The sequence below is a fragment of the Schistocerca serialis genome, chromosome 5 (genome assembly GCF_023864345.2).
Source record: "Schistocerca serialis cubense isolate TAMUIC-IGC-003099 chromosome 5, iqSchSeri2.2, whole genome shotgun sequence".
NCBI classification, from domain to species: domain Eukaryota; kingdom Metazoa; phylum Arthropoda; class Insecta; order Orthoptera; family Acrididae; genus Schistocerca; species Schistocerca serialis.
This window is the reverse complement of record NC_064642.1, coordinates 109092265-109114794: the sequence shown is the minus strand read 5'-3', so window position 1 is coordinate 109114794 and position 22530 is coordinate 109092265. Positions and strand designations below refer to the sequence as shown.

The window sequence follows — 22530 nt, the reverse complement described above, 5'->3', positions numbered from 1 at the left end:
ACGAATGCGTGAGGATTCTCTACCGCCCAGATTCGCACATTGTGTCTGTTCACTTCACCAATAAGAAAAAATGTTGCTTCATCACTGAAAACAAGTTTCGCACTGAACGCATCCTCTTCCATGAGCTGTTGCAACCGCGCCGAAAATTCAAAGCGTTTGACTTTGTCATCGGGTGTCAGGGCTTATAGCAATTGTAAACGGTAAGGCTTCTGCTTTAGCCTTTTCCGTAAGATTTTCAAAACCGTCGGCTGTGGTACGTTTAGCTCCCTGCTTGCTTTATTCGTCGACTTCCGCGGGCTACGCGTGAAACTTGCCCGCACGCGTTCAACCGTTTCTTCGCTCACTGCAGGCCGACCCGTTGATTACAGAGGCATCCAGAAGCTTTAAACTGCGCATACCATCGCCGAATGGAGTTAGCAGTTGGTGGCTCTTTGTTGAACTTCGTCCTGAAGTGTCGTTGCACTGTTATGACTGACTGATGTGAGTGCATTTCAAGCACGACATACGCTTTCTCGGCTCCTGTCGCCATTTTGTCTCACTGCGCTCTCGAGCACTCTGGCGGCAGAAACCTGAAGTGCAGCTTCAGGCGAACAAAACTTTATTTCTACGTATCTGTAGTGTGTCGTGACCATATGTCAATGAATGGAGCTACAGTGAATTTATGAAATCGCATCAATCATTTGTAATAGCCCTGTATTTCCTTCTCAGGAATTCTAGTTTCCCCATTACATTCACATTTCTGATATTCCATGCTCCGACACGTAGAAGTTACGCTGTGACTGGTTTTTCAGTCCTTTAGTCATGATCACATCCCCCCTGTGTTTCCCGCGTAATGAGGAGCATGGCTGAATAAACCAGAATCCTTCGGCAATGGAGAGATCATCACGACACTTCTTCAGCCACATGACACATACCCCGTGGTTACGAAATGCGTGCCTTTGCTGTAGTGGTATCCTTTGTCTTCAGCACCCTTTTACTGTTGACCATTGCTTATTCTTCTGCATTTAGGGCCAGTTTCCCACACTGCTGCCAAGTGGATGTCCGGAACCGCAGTCTACGCCACCTTCCTGTTTGACAAGGCCGTTCGCAGAACTAGTGTGACTCCCCATGAGGAAGTCCTAGGACACCGCTGCTAAATGTTTTTATTGTAAACTGAATTAGCGGCTAGGTTTGAACCATGGACCAATGAATTTTGATTACTGATCAAAGACGCTACCTCCGGAGTACGAATAATTTCTTTTTATGAAACTGAATAGTATCTGTTTCATAGTTACACTCCACTTTACCAAATTACAGTGAGGTGGCACAACGGTAAAGGCACAGGAATCACATTCAGACTGAGTGGGATTCAAATCGCATTCCGTCAATCTTCATTTGTACTGCTGTGATTTCCTTATTCAACTAACGCGGCTAGAACAACGGCTCCCTTGCGAACAGCACGGTGATTCTCCATTCCTATTCTTTTCCCTTTCGAGGTTGAGCTTCATATTATCTAGTTCTGAATGCTGAATGACATTATGGTTCCGTTCGACAAAGTTATTTCCTAAGAGTAATATCTGAAAGAATGATACCTTTTTACCTATACGGAAGAAATAGCTTTGAATAAAAGCATTCTATTCTTTGAGGTCAAACTCCGAGCTAGATTAAATTCCGCTGCAGTACTCCTGTGGAAATCTTATAGTGTAAGACACAGGTACCAGAATGTTGAAGATTTGAATCATAGTTAATAGCTAAATTGATAAAAGTATTGCCTTCGATAGTACTTATTAGAGTCTCATTGGGGTGAAGTTTTAATTGATTAAGCAGCGAGTATCCGATGTTTGCATGTCTTGCCAATTCTTATATCTCTCTTGTTTATTTCTAAGATTATTTTTCCGTTAAATATTCTAACCGCTGCGCATGATGTATGTTTCAGTCTCTGTTCCCACGCTTTTGCAATGACGGTGTGATGTGGAGATTTAAAAAATGTGGTTATTTCTCCGTCCATTTAATTCGGATATCTGTTGTTACTCCATCCAAGATTCCAAAGAGAAAATATATCTCACTCTTCTGCGGCTGTATATTAGATCTTTCTTGTTTGGGACTTGCATAAATTCTGAGTACGTTTTTTGTTAGTGGTAAATAGTTGGCCGACTCTGCTTTTGTTGATTATTAAACGTAAGTTCACCGTACTGTATGTAAGATACGCATTCTATTTAGGATCGCTGTTTCCTTTAGATATCAACTAAAAAGAAAAAAAAGGTTAACTCCGTCCGAACAGACCATGGAAGGCCCAACGGTACCGACCCATCGCCGTGTCATCCTCAGACCTCAGGCACCACTGGATGCGGATATGGAGGAGCATGTGCTCAGCACACCGCTCTCCCGGCCGTGTGGCAGTTTACGAGACCGAAGCCACTACTTCTCAGTCAAGTAGCTCCTCAGTTTGCCTCACTAGGACTGAGTGCATCCCGCTTGCCAACAGCGCTCGGCAGACCGGATGGTCACCCATCCAGATGTTAGCCCTGCCCGACAGCGCTTAACTGTGGTGATCTGGCCGGAACCGATGTTACCGCTGTGGCAAGGCCGTTGGCTCAGGTACCAGCAGAAATGATTAAATAATCAGTACTGGTAGTCATAACACTACAATGACGCGGAGAATTCATTCTACATGGCTCTCAGCACTATGGGACTTAACATCTATGGTCATCAGTCCCCTAGAACTTACAACTACTTAAACCTAACTAACCTAAGGACATCACACAACACCCAGTCATCACGAGGCAGGGAAAATCCCTGACCCCGCCGGGAATCGAACCCGGGAACCCGTGCGTGGGAAGCGAGAACGCTACCGCACGACCACGAGCTGCGGACAATTCATTCTACAGGTGAGCTAGCTAAATTTGGAGTAACAATTATATACCAGCAAAACTATAGCTGAAGATTAGGTCGGTAACGATCCGTATTTAATAATAACACTATGTAACATGACTTTTAATATTTGCGTAATTGTCGCTTTTCCTGAAGTACGTTTCTGTGCTGATTTCAGATCTTTTGTTAACTTATTCCTTTTACGAATAGGTGTTTGACAAACAGAGTACACTCGTTTCTCATTTAAATCTAATTTCCACGGATTTTTTTGCTTGTTTTTTCAGGTAAGAGAAATATTGTTTTAGATACCTGTGGTACTTGAACATACTTCTCACCATTTGTCACACCTGTCTGGCTTGGTGTTGTTGTTGTTGGCATGTTCTATAATAATGTGAAGTTATAGTTGTGCTGTTAAATGTAGTTTTGCAGTTTCTTAGAAATGAATTTCCTCGACTATTTGAATAACCCAGACGTATTCTGTTGCTTTTGTGGTAGCTACTTTATTGCTAAATAAATACAGGACATTAACAGTTTAGTGAAAATGTCTACTATGCATACTTTGGTATAAGGCTTGGCGACCAAGTCGAAAGCTGGGCACTACACATGGTACACCAGATATGTGTTGAGGAATTGAAAACGTGAAAATTGGAAAGATGAATGCAATGCATTTCGCAGTTTTCGTGCTTCATGATATTAGGACGTAACATTCACATATTTAGTTTATCCCTGCGAACTTCTGGCTATGTCTGTGTAGAACAAGGAGAACCGTTACACAAGTACATCAAGTCGGTGAGAAAGAGATACCAGAAAAAGTGGTGCGCAAAAATGATAACTAACTACTGGTTGCCGGCCGGAGTGGCCGAACGGCTCTAGGCGCTGCAGTCTGGAACCGCAAGACCACTACAGTCGCAGGTTCGAATCCTGCCTCGGGCATGGATGTTTGTGATAGGTTAGTTAGGTTTAACTAGTTCTAAGTTCTAGGAGACTAATGACCTCACCAGTTGAGTCCCATAGTGCTCAGAGCCATTTTTAACTACTGGTTTATGCTAAACGGAGGCAATCAAGGTTCAAAATGGCTCTGAGCACTATGAACTTAACATCTGTGGTCATCAGTCCCCTAGAACTTAGAACTACTGAAACCTAAGGACATCACACACATCCATGCCCGAGGCAGGATTCGAACCGGCGACTGTAGCAGTCGCGCGGTTCCGGACTGAGCGCCTAGAACCGCTAGACCACCGCGGCCGGCAGGCAATCAAGGAATTGAGGTTTCGCTCCATGTCACAAGGAACTTAATTCAGTGAAGTCACGGACGGAAAACTAAGTTTTTTACATGTGTAGCGTTTTTGTTACAATTATTAACAATTTAAGCGAAAATGTACCATTATCTAAGCTAATGTGTTGTGATTATATAGAAGGTTACAAAGTATATAATTTATTTTTAATGCTATTAAAGTATTGTCTACATGAAGAAGATTTGATTCCAGCTAAAATTTCAGACATGACCTGTACAAAAATCTGACGTGATGCTGAAAAACCAAAATCCAAATTTAAATTAGAGTGAAAAATAATTTAAACATCATCTTGTAGTCATAAAACGTCGTTCCAAGGTTTTTTAAAGGAATGCAGCATAGTGTAATTATTGCTCTAAGTCCTTATTCCGAAAGAAGATTGTCTGGTCAAAGTGGTTCCCTCCTATTAACATCGATGTAAGAACCGCTTCTCGAGGCCGTGATCGATGGATCGGTCGCGGGGCGATGCGGCTGTGACGCTTGACGTGCCTTGCTTTGACCAGATACTCCCCTTAAGTGGCCGTCACGTGCGGCTAATAGTCCCCGCAGCTCGCGAGCCGCAGGGCGTGGTAACGCAATTACTCCTGCCGTAAGTATTGTTGTATGCAATATTCATGATCACACGTTGCTTTGAGCGCGCGCACGCACGACGCCATTATCATCAACATGAATTTCGGTCTATCGCCTCCGTTATAATGGAAATTTAACTCCTGTGGGAAAAGCCGCATGCGATCATTCCGTTGCATAAATGGAAGTGATCTGCCCTTCGGGCTAATGCTTCAATTTCCTGAGGCACAATAGCGAACTCGATTCGATGCGACGGGCCCGCTAGCATGGGCAGATATTGTTTGTAAATACAGTGGTCGAGGCACCGTGCGTGGACAACGCCATCAACGGCAAATTTCGAAAAGGCCTCTTTTTGTTGGACAGTCTGCACTGGAGTTAATACGTCCTGTAGGATACAACTTCGACTCATTAGTGCTGTCGACACACAATTCTTGTAATGTCACTCGTGTACTTCGACTGATCTACAACGTGTTTACAATTTAGGTTCCACTACTCCACAGGGTCCTCAAGAAAAACGAGTGGTCATAGGACGATGAAACTTTGTGGAAACCTGTGTAAGGGCACGTGAGAGAGAAATAAAGAACAAACCATTGAAAGAAACAGATTTTAAATTCCACCTGAGTGGGTTCTTTTGTTTAGTCAGTCGTCTACTGACTGGTCTGATATGGCGCACGACGATCCTCTCCTAGCGCATGCACCCTACGTCATTAATTATGTGCTAGATGTACTCCAATCTCTGCTTGCCCCTACAGTGTATACCCTCTACACTTCCTTTTAGGTCCATAGAGGTTAATCCCCGATGCTTTAACACGTGTCCTACCATTCTGTCCCTTCTTCTTGTCAGTGTTTCTCATACGTTTCTTTCTTGGCCGATTGTGCGGAGAACCTCCTCGTTTCTTAGCTTACCAGTGCACTTCTTCTACACCAGCACCACATCTTAAACGTTTTGATTCGTATCTGTTCCGGTTTTCCTTCTGTCCATGCGCTACCATACAGTGCTGTGCTCCAAAAGTAACCTCACAGAAATTTCTTCCTGAAATTGAGGTCTATGTTTGACTCCAGTACCCTTCTATTTGCCGGGAATGCCCCCTTTTCGTGCACTAGTTTGCTTCATGTATCTTCCTCGATTTGGCCGCCACGGGTTATTTTGTTTCCAATGTAGCAGAATTCCTTAATTTCGTCTAGGTCGTTATCACTATTTTCATGTTAAGTTTTTCTCTGTTCTCATTTCTACTACTTCTCATTACTTTTACATTTTTCTCTGAGGCTAGTAATGTCATCAGCGAAACTTATCATTGATATCCTTCGAGGCTAAAATTTTAATATCACTCTTTAGCCTTTGTTAATGTCTTGGATGTTGTCGTTGTTAACATTTGGTAATTGCGTAAAATGTCTACAGTCCAGATTACAAGTGTATCTCAATATGACAATCATGTTCATCCGCGAAAGCCTGGGAAGACAGAAACATCTCAGGCTCTCCTCATCTTTAGCCTTAAATGTCCGTTAGTACCCCTTTGATAAACACTGAACTTTATTTAATCCAACAGCCTGAAATCACACGGTTTCAAATCTAGTGTTCTTGGTGGTCACACAGAGGAAAATGATAGGCCAACGATTCGTTTCTCCCCAAATCTGTTACGGAGGTCCCGAGTGAGCTAAGGAGCAATGCTAGATGAACTCCATTGTGCATCTGAACAGCTGGGCTCAAACCACACTACTAACAACGAAATTCCCACAGCGTACAGTTCAAATGGTTCAAATGGCTCTAAGCACTATGGGACCTGGCATCTGAGGTCATCATTCCCCGAGACTTAGAACTGCTTAAACCTAACTAACCTAAGGACACCACACACATCTATGCCCGAGGCAGGATTTGAACCTGACCGTACCAGCAGCGCGGTTCCGGACTGCAGCGCCTAGAACCGCTCGGTCACAGCGGCCGGCACAGCGTACAGTCTGAACATCACAGCTATAAATTTGGATACCAACATGGTTCATAGTTTCCCGTCTACATTGGCTTAAATAGCGGAAGTTTAATTTTAACAACCCTGTATTTATTGTCATTACGGCATTGGGCATTTATTGCCCCCTTTAGATTTTTCCGTTCAGTACGGACATAAAAGTGCAACTCTGAGATGATGAGGTTGGCAGGAGGGAGGAGAGTTCGACAATTCGCATCCGGGTCACTCCTTTATGTTTTCTGGTTTCATGTACACAATTTCTACCATCAACTCTGCCTCTCTCGGTCTACCTAGTACTTACCACATGGGTACATATCTTCCCCACATCGATTTCTTTTTCATTACTGTCATAGTCACGTCTTCCGCAACAGTCTGTTGTTTCACCTGTGCTAGTAATACACAACACACGTCTCTCCATTTTGCACTGAGCTGCGCTAATTTTTTAATGGTTTTTCACATTAAAAGACTATTTGTGACCGTGATAATAAAAACTGGGGATGCACATTGGTCCCAAAAGGCCTTTTTTAGACACATCGGAAGCCTGGTCATGAAAATCTTAATTAATCTTCTTTCAGTTCTGAATTTACCAATTACTTGATGACGTCTAAATTATCTTTTAACATTGACGTAAATGTTAGTCAGTATAATGCATATGGCTTATCTGCTCATTGATGCCTGCACTGATGAGCATAGGCGTTACGTCCACTGCCATCGTAAGGTAGAACACCACAGATGGCGTTTCATGTACATGACAAGGTGAGGAAACGTTATGAAGTGTGTTCAAAGAGTATCGAATTCTTTCCCTCATAAACCAATGGAGGGCGGGAGACTTTCCTCAGTTGAGATGTAGTGAGGGTCAGTAGTGTGCTGTTGTGTCTTTTTCCCGCCAATGGAAAGCATCAGTCGCCGGCAGACGACCGATGAGCTCGTCAGATTCCAGTAAGCTGTAAAACGACGGAACAAAGTGATTAACCATAACGCATAAAATATTGTCAAACCTTTGCTGTATCCAAGTGGAAACCATTTACAGGCATTTGCGTGCAACTCAACGATAAAGGAGTTTTACGAACGCTTCATATATGGACGCACAGTAATGTGTTGTGAATCCTCTCTTACACCACTATCAAACCGATTAACTAATTAGCTTGAGATATGCAGAATAATCCAGCAGCGACAGATTACTGCGTCGGACATGACAACAGTGCAAATTAATCTTTACGAACTGTTAAACGTGGATGACTGCGTTAACCAGTCCTTACGAGAAAATCCAGCAAGCTTGCTGCAATTTCACTAGCCCAACAGGTGAATGTTTCCTTACCTCGTAGCTTGTAATGCTATCTTGATGTCCCTGTTGGTTTTATTCCCCGCCGGTGGCAAATTGTAGCGGGCATACAATCAACTGTGAATGATGAAATTTCAAGTGGGGAAACTGAACGTTACTTCCATGAAAGTCTCGAAAAAAATGAATAAATTAAGTAAAAGAAGGCTGCAATACTTGAATCGAAGTCAGCGGAGTCTAGTACTCACTTATCGAGCACAACTGCAAGAACATAAAATTACGTCCACATGAGTTTAATGACCATTCGAAGTCATACAAAGATAAAACCACATATAAACGAGGAAAGTTTAACCACTAAATCATTCTTTCATGAAAATACAATCGGTCCAAATCTAGTTCGAGACGGAGACACAAATTTTTTCGAGGCTGACTAATAATGATTCGAATGGCTCTGAGCACTATGGGACTAAACATCTGAGGTCATCAGTCCCCTAGAACTTAGCACTACTTAAACCGAACGAACCTAAGGACACCACACACGTCCGTGCCCGAGGCAGGATTCCAACCTGCGACCGTAGCAGCAGCGCTGTTCCGGACTGAAGCACCTAGAACCGCACGGCCACACCGGCCGACGCTGACTAATACTTTAACAGAATGCGAACAGTATAAGCACCCTCTCGCCTTTAATATACGGTGTCGTGGAAGCTCTTTCTAGATTGCGTAGAGAGCTAGCTTCAGTTTCTGCGTCTGCCTGCAGTGGGCGCTTTTCTGATTCGGCGGTTTAGTCAGTCAGTGATTGAGAACATTTTGCAGGGTGCGGAAATGCACGGTTTCCATGCTAGAGACCATTTATTAGATCACACTTTGTTACAGAGACTACGTACTAATACGTGCTATACCATGCAGCCACTCTTCAGTATGCGTAGTTTCCTCCTACGAGGTAGTACTGTTCCTCATACATCACCCCCCAAAGCCCTCTCCTGCTATAGTACCAGGTAATGTTGCGTCAGATTCACTTCTCTTGCTGACTCATCTTGTAAAGTGTGACACAGCGTTGTACACAATTGTACTGTATTCGAATCGAGAGCCTGCCGACAAGGTGTTTACGTACGGAAAGGCAAATGACAACGGGCGGCGAGAAGCAATGTTCTATCAGGAGACCTATCCCCGCCGACAACAACCACAACATTCAGTGTTTGCAACAATATCTCGCCGTTTGTCTGAGACAGGGTCGTTCCAGGAAGCAGGAAAACGTGAAGGACGTACCCGAAATGTTCGGGCACCAGAGTTGGAGGAAAATGTGATTAACATTGTTTAAGGTGAAACGACGTGTCAGTACCAGGCAGTTGGCCCGCCACTACAGGGTAACCCAGACGACCGTGTGGAACGTTCTCCATGGCAATTCTTACTACCCTTATCACTTTCAGCATGTCATCGTCTGGACAGATCTGTGTCGATTTTAGGTCGATGTGAGGGTGCTGTCCTTGTGTAGAACGGAGAATGCGAGCGAGTTATCTGAGTTCGATCGAGGGTAAATTGTTATAGTACGGAGGGTCGGCACGAGCATTTCGGAAAGCGCACGACTTGTCGGGTGTTCGAGGAGTGCTGAGATTCGTCTCTTCAACACGTGGCGAAACGAAGGTGAAACAACGTCCGGACGCCGTGGGGTTGGGCGGCTAGCCGTCATTACACATGTGAACATCATAAGCTGGGCAGACTGGTAAAACAGGAGAGACGACGAACTGTGGTGGAACTAACATCATCAGACTTTAATGCTAGGTAGAATACAAGTGTGACTGAGCACACAGTGCACCAAACACTCCTAACCATGGGCGTCGGCAGCCGGCAAGCCATCCATGTGCCGATGTTAATACTACGATGTCGTCAACAGTGACTGAACTGGGTATGTGACCATCGGCACTGGGCGTTGGTGGAGTAGCAGAGCGTCTGATGAATTCCGATATCTTCTCCATCATGCGTGAATCCGTTGTCTTCCAGGGGAACGGCGCCTTGACACCTGTACTACAGCACGAAGACAAGCTTACGGCGGCTTCGGGAAACATTCACATGGGCATCCATGGGTGCAGTGGGGCTTGTTCAAGGCACCATGACGGCCAAAGTGTATCGTACACTCATTGCAGGCCACAGATATCCCTTCATGACCATGATGTTAACCGACGGCACTGACATTTTTCAACAAGACAAAGCGCCATGTCACAAGGCCAGGAGAGTGACGGGGCGGTTCGAGGAGCACAGCGGCGAGCTCCAATTGATGTGCTGGCACCCATACTCGCCAGATATGAACCCGATCGAACACATCTGGGATGTGATGTAACTTGGAGCCAGAGCTCATCGGCCCCTCCCCGGACTTTACGGGAATGAGGTGACTTGTGTGTGCAGATGTGGTGCCAACTCCTACAGCTGCCTACCAATCAATGCCCCATTGCTTTCACGCCACGCCGTGTCACCGCCGTTAGCCTTGCAAAATTGGGCGTATGAGGTATTAAGTGGGTAGTCATAATGTTCTGGCTGATCAATGCTTGATGTTGTCCATCATGGATAAATAAAATGGTTCAAATGGCTCTCAGCACTATGGGACTCAACTGCTGAGGTCATTAGTCCCCTAGAACTTAGAACTAGTTAAACCTAACTAACCCAAGGACATCACAAACATCCATGCCCGAGGCAGGATTCGAACCTGCGACCGTAGTGGTCTTGCGGTTCCAGACTGCAGCGCCTTTAACCGCACGGCCACTTCGGCCGGCGATAAATAAAAAGTACAGATCACTCTGTTTAACATCCCCACTGAACCACATTACAAAAAGAAAAATTAAAATTAATGCTTCAAAAACATGATCTTACAAGTGAGAGAAGTTGTTTGTAAATTACTTCCATTCTCGCACGGCTAAGCCACGGACGGTTACTGAACGCCAATTGGTGATAAGGTCGAAAGAGAGAATAAAAACGTGACGTTATCCATTGCAAATTCGTATGCAAATGCAACGTGAAAATTAACATAATTCGGCAGAACCTGAAAGCAAGTACTAATTTAGTGACGTAACCTAATCTTGAATATTGATCGAGTCTTTGGGATCCGCAACAGGTCGGGTTAAGGTACGAGATAGAAGCAGTTCATATTCGGACTGCTACATTTGTTAAAGGTAGACTCGAACAGCATGCAAGTGTTAAGGCGATGATTCGGGAACTCAATAAGAATCCCTGGCAAAAGGCAACATTCTTTCGACGAACACTGTTGAGAAAATTTAGGGAACCGGTATTTGAAGATGACTGCAGAACGATTCTCCTGACGCCAACATACATTTCCCCTAGGGACCACGAAGATAGGATACGAGAAATTAGGCCGATTGGTTTACACTTACTGAAAACAAGCTTCGGGCCTTGAAACGTCTCCCCTCGGCTTGGACGACCTATTCACGCCCTTCCCGGCGGGAGGAGGTCGTTTTGTCCCGGTTACGGATTGGACACTGCCGGTTCAGCCACCGCCGTTCTGCCCACGTGGGCAATTGCTGATGGTACGCCACATTTTAACGTCCTGTCCGAATTTTAATACACTGCGCATTGATATTGGCCTGCCATGTTCTCTGGCTGAAATTTTAGCGGATGACCCAGAAGCAGCTGCTCGCGTTCTTCGTTTTATCCACTTGACAAACCTGTCTAAGGACATTTGATTATGCTGTTTTCTTTTAATCCATTGCCTGTTAATGTGCCTTTTATAGTGTTGTCCTTCTTAGTTGCTGTTTTAACGTTGTGCCTCGCAGTGCATTCATAATTTAGTCTGGGCGCTAATGACCACTGTAGCTGTTCGACCTAAAACCACAAAAAAAAAACAAAAATAAACGAGAAATTAGGGCTCATACAGAGTCATGTATACAGCAGTCTTTTCCCTTCACTTTGTTTGAAAGTGAAATAGCAAGGTACATGACTAGTAGCGGTACTGTGTACCCTCTGCCAAGCACTGTACGTGGCTTGCGGGAAGTATGTATCTATGTATGTACATCTACTCAATACTCGTCGCTGTCTGCGACTTCACCGTATTTCGACGTCGTCGCAATCCTGTTAGATATTGGCTGAATTTGCACATCACGAAAGAGAATGATAAGCGTCTAAAACACGACCATCTGATGAACCGCCAGGGACAAGAGTGCTTTGTGCACAGCTGCCCGAGGCGTCAAAACCGATATTTGCGCCGCCAGGGCTCATATTGGCCGGCATCGGTCAGAGGTTGTGCTTCCTATTAAGATACACCTCTCAGTGTCGTGCAAAGATGCAACTCGCCAACAGACGGCTCGTCTTAGAGCTAACACATGACATAGCGTGGCGCGCGACCGAGCGACGTGACGAACGCTCTTGCGGAAGCGGCCGTCTTTCAACAGATGCGAGCGTAAATTGCAGCATATCACGTGGTATTGTATTTCAGCTTGAGATAGACAATGGGTGAAATTTTAGCCGAGTTAGATAAGTAATTAATCTCGAAATTCAAACTTCGAACGCATTTGACATAACTAGAACAATGTTTTACGCTAAAGTCAGTGGCGGCTTGTAGCTATACATTCACAGTTATCAGCGTTTTGCTTCTCCTATCATGTACTTTCACTCAGAACACGCACGCGCACACACACACACACACACACACACACACACACATACACACACACATCATTCAGCGCTGACAAACTTTAGCACAGTTAATTACGGCTGCTGACTAGACTCTCTGCTCGCAGTGCAACCCTTGGACGTGCGGCTGCTTGGGGTGAGCCAGCCGCTGTCTGCCGGCCGCCGCTACGACCTGCTGTGCCAGTCCTCCGGCTCCAGACCTCCGGCGCGCATCACCTGGTGGTTCAATGGGCAGAGGTCCCAACACTCCAAAGAGACGGTAAGCGCCAAACAGCAATTAAAATAAATATTAGTATGTGGTGTGCGTACTGTAAGACCTTCGGTACACACACCATCAGATTATTTGACTTGTCGCTCTAACGAAGTAGGCGAAGTCAGCAATATGTCTCGTGGTCTTATTGTGGCGTGTTTATCTTCTGCCGTTAGGTCAGACGATAGAAATGCCATTTGCACGCTTAGAGTAGCAGATTTACGGTGACAAACGTTAAACAGAACTTGATTAATTTTCACACATATTTATTAAAGTAGTAAAAAGCATAGACATTACGTAACTTGATTTTGGATGCTGTTTACAATTGACAATCTGAAGTTCCTTTGGTCTTGGTACGTTAATCTTATTCTCACATATCTCTGATACTCGACAAAGTGTCTATAAATTTATGTTCGTGGATATGTACAATAATATGATAATCTTATTGGGTGCAGACTGAAACTTGACTATAGACTGGTACAGGATCATGCTGACTGGTACATACTGGTGAAGACAAATGCAGACTGGTACAGACTAATGGAGACTGACTACTCGGAGGTCTGTACACTTGTTATAATACCTTGCGCATTCATGTATCACTGCGCGAGTGTGATCCGCGAGGAGAAAAGGTTCTACATTAGCAGCAATCGCATTGGCTGCGTTACATACTAATACGCGAATCGGCGGAAGCAGAATTTGGTCCGTCTCTAAGGAAGCGCCATCTCGTAGTGCGGAGACGGACGAGCGCTGCACCTGCGCTGTTGTGCTTAGCAGGGCGCGCTCTAGTGGGAAAGTTGTGTACGCGCTGACTATGCGGAACTATGTACACAACATAGTATAAAAGTAGGAGTGACCTCTGCCGGAGCAACTATTGGTCCAGACTGATATTCCCAGTTACGATGGTTGCAGACAGAAAAGTTACAACACTCTAGGAGGGATATTCACGAAAAGACGGACCTTTGCCTACAACATCCTTATTGTTCGTTGCACTGCATTTTAAGCATTGATACCATCAAACTTGCCCACTGGAAATACACCGTTCTCATCGTTTCATCCATCTCTGGAAAGAACTGTCCTGTATCTCCCCTATGGTTTGTTAACTTCATTTATTCGACGTGTTTTTAACTTTAGGCAGGGGAAAAGTTGTCTGCTGGGACTAGGTCCGGGAAACAGGGTGGATGGAGAACAACGGGAGTCTGATGTTTTGGCAGACAGTACTGTCGAGGAGCGGTGCATGGCCGGCGCATTCACACGACGCAACATCCAAGTCTAGTTTTTCCACAATTCAGCTCTCCTTCTGGCGCGCTATCCCTCACACGCATTATAATTCACTGGTAGGTTTTCTTGCTTACGATCTGATCAGGTGGTGAAAACTGTTGTGTTGGCAGAAGAGCCAACACCATGTTAGGAATGGGGGCCGAAATGCACGCGTTTTGGCTCATGCAGGCTGGCGTGAGGGGGGAAGAACTATACTGACGTGAGGTCTGGAACAAGACAAGGAATTAGATTTCAGAAAGCGGACGTAATTAGTTTGATATTTTACTTTAATCCATTGCTGATGAACGTCGCTCTTGACGGTACATGATTCACAATATTATCTGTTCAGAATACATTCGTAGTAACCTAATGTGGCACCTTGCTGTAGCAAATGACATAGCTGAAGGCTATGCTAAACTGTCGTCTCTGCAAATGAGAGCGTATGTAGACAGTGAACCATCGCTAGCAAAGTCGGCTGTACAACGGGGGCGAGTGCTAGGGAGTCTCTCTAGACTCGACCTGCCGTGTGGCGGCGCTCGGTCTGCAATCACTGATAGTGGCGACACGCGGGTCCGACGTATACTAACGGACCGCGGCCGATCTAAAGGCTACCACCTAGCAAGTGTGGTGTCTGGCGGTAACACCACAAAACCTCCTGGTGGAAAGTGCGTTTGCAGTCGAGAAAATACGTTCACAACACACTAACATCACTTTTATGGACAAGGAGATGCTTTGCCCAATCACTGCGACAATTTTTCCCAGATTTGTAGCAAAATTTCACACACACGCACACATTGTTTATGAAGCTCTCTCATTAACACTCTGTCTATAATTTGAGGAACAGCTTTTGCAAGTGCTCCCTTGAGCGACAGTGGCTCGCCAGTGAAACGGGGCTAACGGTAGTTTATTGCCTAAACTTACCGCTGGGATTGCCGTTTAAGGCCCTATTTCAAAAGTTTGGTATCTTTTAAATACCACTCGTACATCTACTTCATCGGCTTCTCTGTGCTCATGCCAGCAAGTACTTCACATTAGAGATCAAGCAATTCTCATCATAACCGTAACTCAAGGTCTCGGTTATTTAGTGTCCTAGCTGTGCCTATCGTACAAAATATTCGCAAACTCGTTTTCTGTTGCTTCTCTTTACCTCTGAAAAAAGCTTCCCCACACTCTGACAAGAATTCACTGCCTTGTGGTGTACGAGAAAAAGCTGCAGCGCTTCAGTCAGCCAACCTCGTAACTTCTCTTTACAATATTTAATCAAACAGTAAAGCAAATGCTCCCATCATCTCCAGTTGCCGTACTTTCTCTTTTCGTTTCTCAGTCAGTCAGTACATTTCCTCTGCCTCTCTCTTCAGCACTCGTGTTGTACCACGTACCTCTTTTTTTCTCTTTCAGCCCGTACTCATAGGCCCATTTCTACCTTTTTTTCATTTTTTCTACCTTGTCGTAATATCCCTTAACTCGCGAGGTGACTTTTCTGTAACGTATTCCACGAGGTGGAGTGTGTGGGACTCCCATGTTTAAATCGATATTTAAGGAAAAAATCATTTGAAATTTTCAATTTGTGCTATACAACACTTCCTTTTACAATTTTTTTAAGTGTTAAATGCTTCTAGTTTATTTTATTGTACTAAACAAAGCCTGCAGCATTTTACTATTTATCACACGGAAGCACATAATTTTGTGTGGTTCTCTTAAACAGTAGACATAAATTGACTGTTAGAGCATTTTACATTCTGAAAATTATACAATCTCTGTAGCAAATAAAGTTCCAAATAAAAACAAAATTCCAGTGTGTAAATTTACGGCCGGCCGAAGTGGCCGTGCGGTTAAAGGCGCTGCAGTCTGGAACCGCAAGACCGCTACGGTCGCAGGTTCGAATCCTGCCGCGGGCATGGATGTTTGTGATGTTCTTAGGTTAGTTAGGTTTAACTAGTTCTAAGTTCTAGGGGACTAATGACCTCAGCAGTTGAGTGCTCAGAGCCATTTTTTTTCTGTAAATTTACGCATAAAAATTCCACCCGGTAGGTACAGAAAGAAAGTCTGCCAAACTGACGCTCATTGCTGGGAACTACATTTTTCTTACCAACACACAGAACAAATTCAATTTTAACAGGAACTTTAACTATTTCTTTGAAGAAACAGACAGATCCCAATCACACCTTTCCTGAAGTTCTTCTTGTGAATGATACTCTTGTTCGATAGCAGAATTGTGATCACTGGCTAATGTAAAATCGTCGTCTTATTTTGTTTATTTCTTCATCTATGTGACTGACACCTTCCTCCGTAGGCCGACTAACAATTTCATCAAACTCGGGAAAGTTGAAACTGACACATTCGTGCGAACACATTTTGAGCTATACGGTACCGTAGTGAAGGAAACAGGTACGTTGCTCAGGAGGCGCAGCCTATAAGACTCCAACACCCATCAATAACACGAGTCAACAATAAGCACAGAAGGTGATAACGCAACCGACAAAAAACATAGTAGGCTTGACAATTTAAGGAGGGTAGGGAGAGTATAGAAGTATTCTACCGCAACTGGCCTTGGAGAGCGAGTTAGAAAAATTTTCTATGAGACCACACTTCGGAAGTTGAAGGATGTAAGTCTTTCTTGTATACTTTTCATGATGTAAATTGTTTCCTTTTACCCTACATGAACTACCGTTATTCACTATTTGTGCTACAATTTTTTGTAACTGTTGTATCACATATTAAATGTAAGATTTCTCAAGACATACACTTAATAAATAACGTAACTTACGGGGGCGTGCTGGAAAGTAATGCATCTGAATTACTCATGTGAACACTCGTGAGGCTATTTAAATAAAACAAACGTTATTAACAATTAACATCTTCATTCTTCATTTCTGTGCACTTATTTCTCAACATAGTCACACTGGCGACGAACAACTTTGTCTGAACGAGAGAACAGTTTCTTGATAGTGTCACAGTAGAACGTTTGTCATTGTTGACGAGGCCACGGGCCGGCTTGAGTGGCCGTGCGGTTGTAGGCGCTACAGTCTGGAACCGAGCGACCGCTACGGACGCAGGTTCGAATCCTGCCTCCTTAGGTTAGTTAGGTTTTATTAGTTCTAAGTTCTAGGCGACTGATGACCTCGGAAGTTAAGTCGCATAGTGCTCAGAGCCATTAGAACCATTTTTTGACGAAGCCGCAACTTCACCTCTGCTTTCACCGCTTTATCGCTATGAGAAGCAAGTCCTCCAAGGTGTTCTTTAACTTTTCCCAACAGCTGAAAATCGGATGAAGTCAAGTCGGGACTATATGGAGTATATCGACGACATAAACCCAATGCGTCAGATTGGTGCAAAAAATTTTCAAATATACTCAAGACTGCTGAGGTCTTCGGTCCCTAGACTTACACACTACTTAAAATAACTTAAACTTAAGCTAAGAAAAACACAGACACCCACGCCCGAGGGAGGACTCGAACCTCCGGCGGGAGGGGCCGCGCAATCCATGACAGGGCGTCTTAGGCCGCGCGGCGACTCTGCGCGGCAATTGTTGCAGATGCTGCAGTGCTGCAGTTCCCGTATGTGGTTGGAGAGGGTGCTACATGTGTGGACGAACTCTTCGAATTCGAAACTCAACATGCTGTTTCTCATGCACGGACATAGTTACGTTACACACCAGCACTACACGCTACGGATCGAAGCCCTCTATCGGCAGACACCTGCAAACATGTAGGTATAAACAATAAAGACGTAAAATGTTAACAACGCTTGTTTCATTTAAAAAAGTTTTGAGTATTCACATAAAAAGTTCGGAGGCATAGCTTGTCAGGACGCCCTCGTAAAATTTGTAGAATTTCTTGTTAGATGAATGAGACGGCGTGACGGCCCTTCTCTACTCTCGGTAAATAGATCAATGGGTTTAGCTCGAGTGTCGCAAACACAGAACTATTGTGGTTAAGACTGAAGGACATTTTAAACCGCCAAAATGTACTAAATAAAGTAGAGAAGATTTTACCTAGACAATAGTGGACCTAGAAGTCCAGGGTGTTTGTTGATCGATACTTCAGTCCAGTGACTGATTTTAGAACCAGATGAAGGAAAGCGTACTAGAGACCGCCACATGATCTTTCCCCATTTTATACACTTTCTGTTGTTATTAAACATAATTTTGTGCTTTGTGTAGCATTTTTAAATATTTCACGTTCCGCACATTCAAGTGCTGTATAATATATTAAAGCTATGCGTCCACAGTTTAATGGTGAACAAAATGTTACAGTTTTTTAGAATATTGTGAGCTGTTAAATCATTATCATGCAACATCTTGTATTCAGAAACAGGAGGAGGTAATGGAACATTTTGTACTTGCAAATAAACTGTGTCTTTTTAATATCGTAATGATTTCACACGCCTTGAAAACGGAAATTCGTTATAGTTTCCAATAGCTTCTGTTTCAGAATTTATTTAACTTGTAACTGTCTTTTCATAATACTTCTGCTTAATTTTTCTTTTACTGGTTATTGGTATGTAGTAGAATAAGAATTTAACAGATAGATTATTAAAGGCGCTGATGAAGATATCTATTTTCCCTTGTCATGCATGTCCCTAGGGTTTTGTATTTATCTCCTAGCTATTCCCGCTTAGCCATTTTCCACTTCCTACCAGTCTCATTCTGTATTATCTTTCACTTGCTTCATTTATTGTATTTTCACATTTTGTACTAATAGTTGCACTAGGACAACATTAGTGTCTTGTTAAACTGGAATAGAAATCACAAAAAAATTATAGCCTATGTCGCCGCCGTCAAAATATGTAAAAACACAAGAAAACTATGAGAAACACAATGACCTGCCGTGAGAGGCTGCCGTTAGCTTACTATGCTTGCAGCTGCAGCGCAAGCAACTGAAGCGGCTTGGGAGTCACAGTTTAGAGCTGCTTAGTATAAAAGCAATGACAGGATAGTACAACCCTTCGTACATAAATGAATTGATAAAATAATTAAAATAGATCTGGTACAATATAATTAGGTCTTTGGTAAAATGATATCAATAATTTTAACGCCGGTACCCATTTTACTGCTAAGAGCTTCTTCAGTACACACTTTCATTATGTTTTAAGGGACAGATGGTTAAGTTGTACCACTTTGGGGTTTATTATAGTCTAAGACTAAATTACAAAGTGATTTAAGTAAGGCCATCCTCAACTGCAGGATATTTTTCTTTGCATGTGATTGTAATGGTATAAAATCGGAAACTTCTAGCGGGACGACGTCGCGATTTTCTGTCTATCAGTTTCCTACAAAGAAATCACAACAAATGTAGATACATAAATATCTGACAATTAAAATTATTATATGTATGTTTCCCATAAATAAAAATTTATTTTGCCGCTTACCTTATAATGGTAATTCTCGTCGCCACGTACACAAAAAGTTAGGTGAAAACTTGAAACCTTCCCGTCTCCTCTATACCTCTTTTGTTAATGATAACCTTCCCTTTTACAATAACCCATGTAACCTTCCCTTAGGATTTCTATATCTTGCTTAATAATAATAAATGAAATCTTCCCTTTGAAATTTATTCTTTTTCTCAATCTTAGCATACAAATTTAATTGCTGCTTATTAAAAGCGATTTTCTGACTATTTTGACGAAACATGGAATGTGTCGTCGTCGTGGCCCTCAGTCGTTATCTGCAATAACCCAAAACTGTTCCTTACCTTTTTTTACTGTTACTGGGACGCCATCTGACTGCTACATCGAACTGTGACATGAATATACTTACTCTGGTTTACTATACTCTGTTAACTGATGGTGGGCTGGCATAATAAGTGGCTGTATTTATTACCAAAGTTGACGTTATTCTTTATTAGCAAAGCTGACGTTATTCTTTAATTAATTTGACTGAAGTTACGTAATTCATAGTTACACTTTTTCTTGACAACAATAAAATTTTTGCAAAGTTTTATGTTGATGGTTTTTGGGATGGATTATAATCAGTAATGCAACATTGCTGGCAAAAATTTATTATATTCTGAAAACGCTTAAAATATTTACTGTTGGTAATGAAATGATTTTACAAAAGTTCAAATGGGACTTACATTTCACAATAATCTTACAACTAGCATTGCGCAAACATACCTTCAGTTGTCTTGAGTTTCGCAACGAAAATAATTCAGTATTATTAGTTCCCAATATGATAATAGTTAGTTGATGTCTCTGCACATCCGTTCATAATCTCTTGTAAATCATAGCTGGTGGCTGGCAGGCACACTACTCCTCTCAACCTCTCGCTTCAGACCGGCTACCGACTCGCTTCACATCCCACTTAGTACTGACTCCTACGAACGCTAAAGTGTGGTCTCTCCTGCCAACAATGCTTTCTGGTGCAGACAATCCCTGCTACCATTACAAAAAGTATCAATGCGCGGTCTTTCCCGCTCTTTTCTTAAAATGTATCCATACGCGGTCTCTCCCGCCCTTTTAAAAATTATATCAATTGCAGTCTCTCTTGTCAACAATACTTTGGTGCAGACATTCCCCGCTACCACAATTCTTTCCATCATGACAAATATTAATTATTCCTACTTAATCCTATTAATAAAATATAAACATCTTTCATAAATTGTGATTTGACAATAGACAATAGAAATATACACGTCCTACAAACTTACAACAAAATCAAGCCTGTCTTCAGATGATCTATTCCTCAACGCAGAGCTCTCATATATGAGAGTATGGCTCCATTAAGCACGTAGCTCTCGCTGACCTCACTAAATTTTTGTACGTGCATCCTGAATGAATGTTTGTGGAACTTAGCCGTTCACTTATGTAATAAAATGAAACACCTGCAGCTGTCCTTCCGACGTTATTTCTTGTGTGGCAGCCAGTTTCAGCGAATCAGTACACGATCTTCAGCCCTTGACTGACGCTGAAGGGGGGTGAACTTCAATAGTACACACGATCGTACCAGTGGTCAACATGTACGAGCTGGCCTCCATAGACTACCGCAACAGCGGTGAGTTGATAGTTGATGGTTGTAGACACATCACTGTTACAGAAGTCTACGGAAGCCAGCTCGTAGATGGTGACCACTGATGGGATCGTGTATACGATTGGAGTTCACCCCCTTCAGCGTCAGTTAAGGGCTGAAGATCGTATACTAAACCACCAACACTGGTTGCTATATCATAAACAACATCGAAAGGACAGTTGCAGCTGTTTCATTTTATTACATCACTAAATCTAGGTTACTTACAAAGTAAGAATTCTGTAGCTGTGCTACAAACTAGGAATGGGTACATTGTTGAAACTCTCCCTTACAACTTCTGACGTTGCCTATCTTGGCTAAAAGCGTTTCGAATTTTATACAACATTTCAGCAAGAAAGGTACATTGGCCGGTGACGAGTTTCACCCGCTACTCACGTCATGTTTCAGTTATGTGGATTAGACAACTGCAGACTGCCAGGAAAGAGTGCTGGGACGGAACGATCGAGCGTCTTTTCCTAGAGTTATTGTTGGGGATTTTGCATGATTCTTAAAAATGTGCCACTGGCAGCACAGGGTGCTGAATTTCTTGAGATCGATTTGGAGGGATCGTTGGAATGAGTGGAGAGTGGAATGATTTTGGGACGGGGAAATGCATTTCCTAATTTATTTTAGTTTGCATTTCCAGGATCCGTGAGTATGCCTAGGAACTGTGCGTTCTTTTTCACAGCAGTTGAGAGTGTTGTACCTTGTTACACTTTTCAGACTTTGGCCTCCACCCATAGGAGTTTAATATTTCTTATTCCATTTTCAAATGACGGCTTTTTCTATACATGTGCCGCAGCCTTTTTCTAAAATTACAAAAATTACCCAGCAAATGTAAGGTTTTCCCATATATGAGAACATGTTCCAAGGTACAACACGATCATTTGCAAGTTTAACATGTTCGCTGGTAAAAGACCTCCTTCTTCTAAGATGATACCCGACCAACGAAGTAGGTTTAATTGTCCACATTTTATACAAACATTCTAAAAATATATTACAGTGGGTGCCTCTGAGTCGTCAGGTGCGTTTTCTCTGCTGTTTCCGCATATACGTATTTGCAATGTCGTGCTTCCAAAGTGCAGCTTGAGTCAGCACAAGCAAATTCTTTCCGCCATGTCTTTCATGCGACACCCAGTGTCGTCGTAGAGCGTTGGTCCGTTTCGCGTTACAAGCAAAATGATTTTTAAATCGAAATTTTACATGCCGATTCTCAGAGCGGAGTCAGATTAATCTAGTGCGATACCAGAGACCACCATAATCAGTCTCCGTTACTTTCTGCGGTCTTTGCTGTTATTAGATATGTGGTTGTCTTTTGTGCAGCATTGTAATTATCTCGTCTTTTAGAGTTTTAAGTGTTTTATTATAAACTGTATTAAAGCCATTTCGAAGATATTATTAATTGTTAAGGTAAAGAATTTTAAGTGAGTAAAATG

The 22530-nt window shown here is 43.0% G+C and overlaps 1 protein-coding gene across 1 annotated transcript in view; it reads left to right on the top strand.

Moving 5' to 3' along the window:
• The window catches only part of LOC126481775 (hemicentin-2-like), a 699774-nt gene that overhangs the window by 532973 nt on the left and 144271 nt on the right, over positions 1-22530 (top strand). Inside the window, exon 6 of the mRNA XM_050105729.1 lies at positions 12692-12843. Within this exon, the coding sequence (XP_049961686.1) occupies positions 12692-12843 (152 nt within the window). The remainder of the gene's footprint in view (positions 1-12691; positions 12844-22530) is intronic.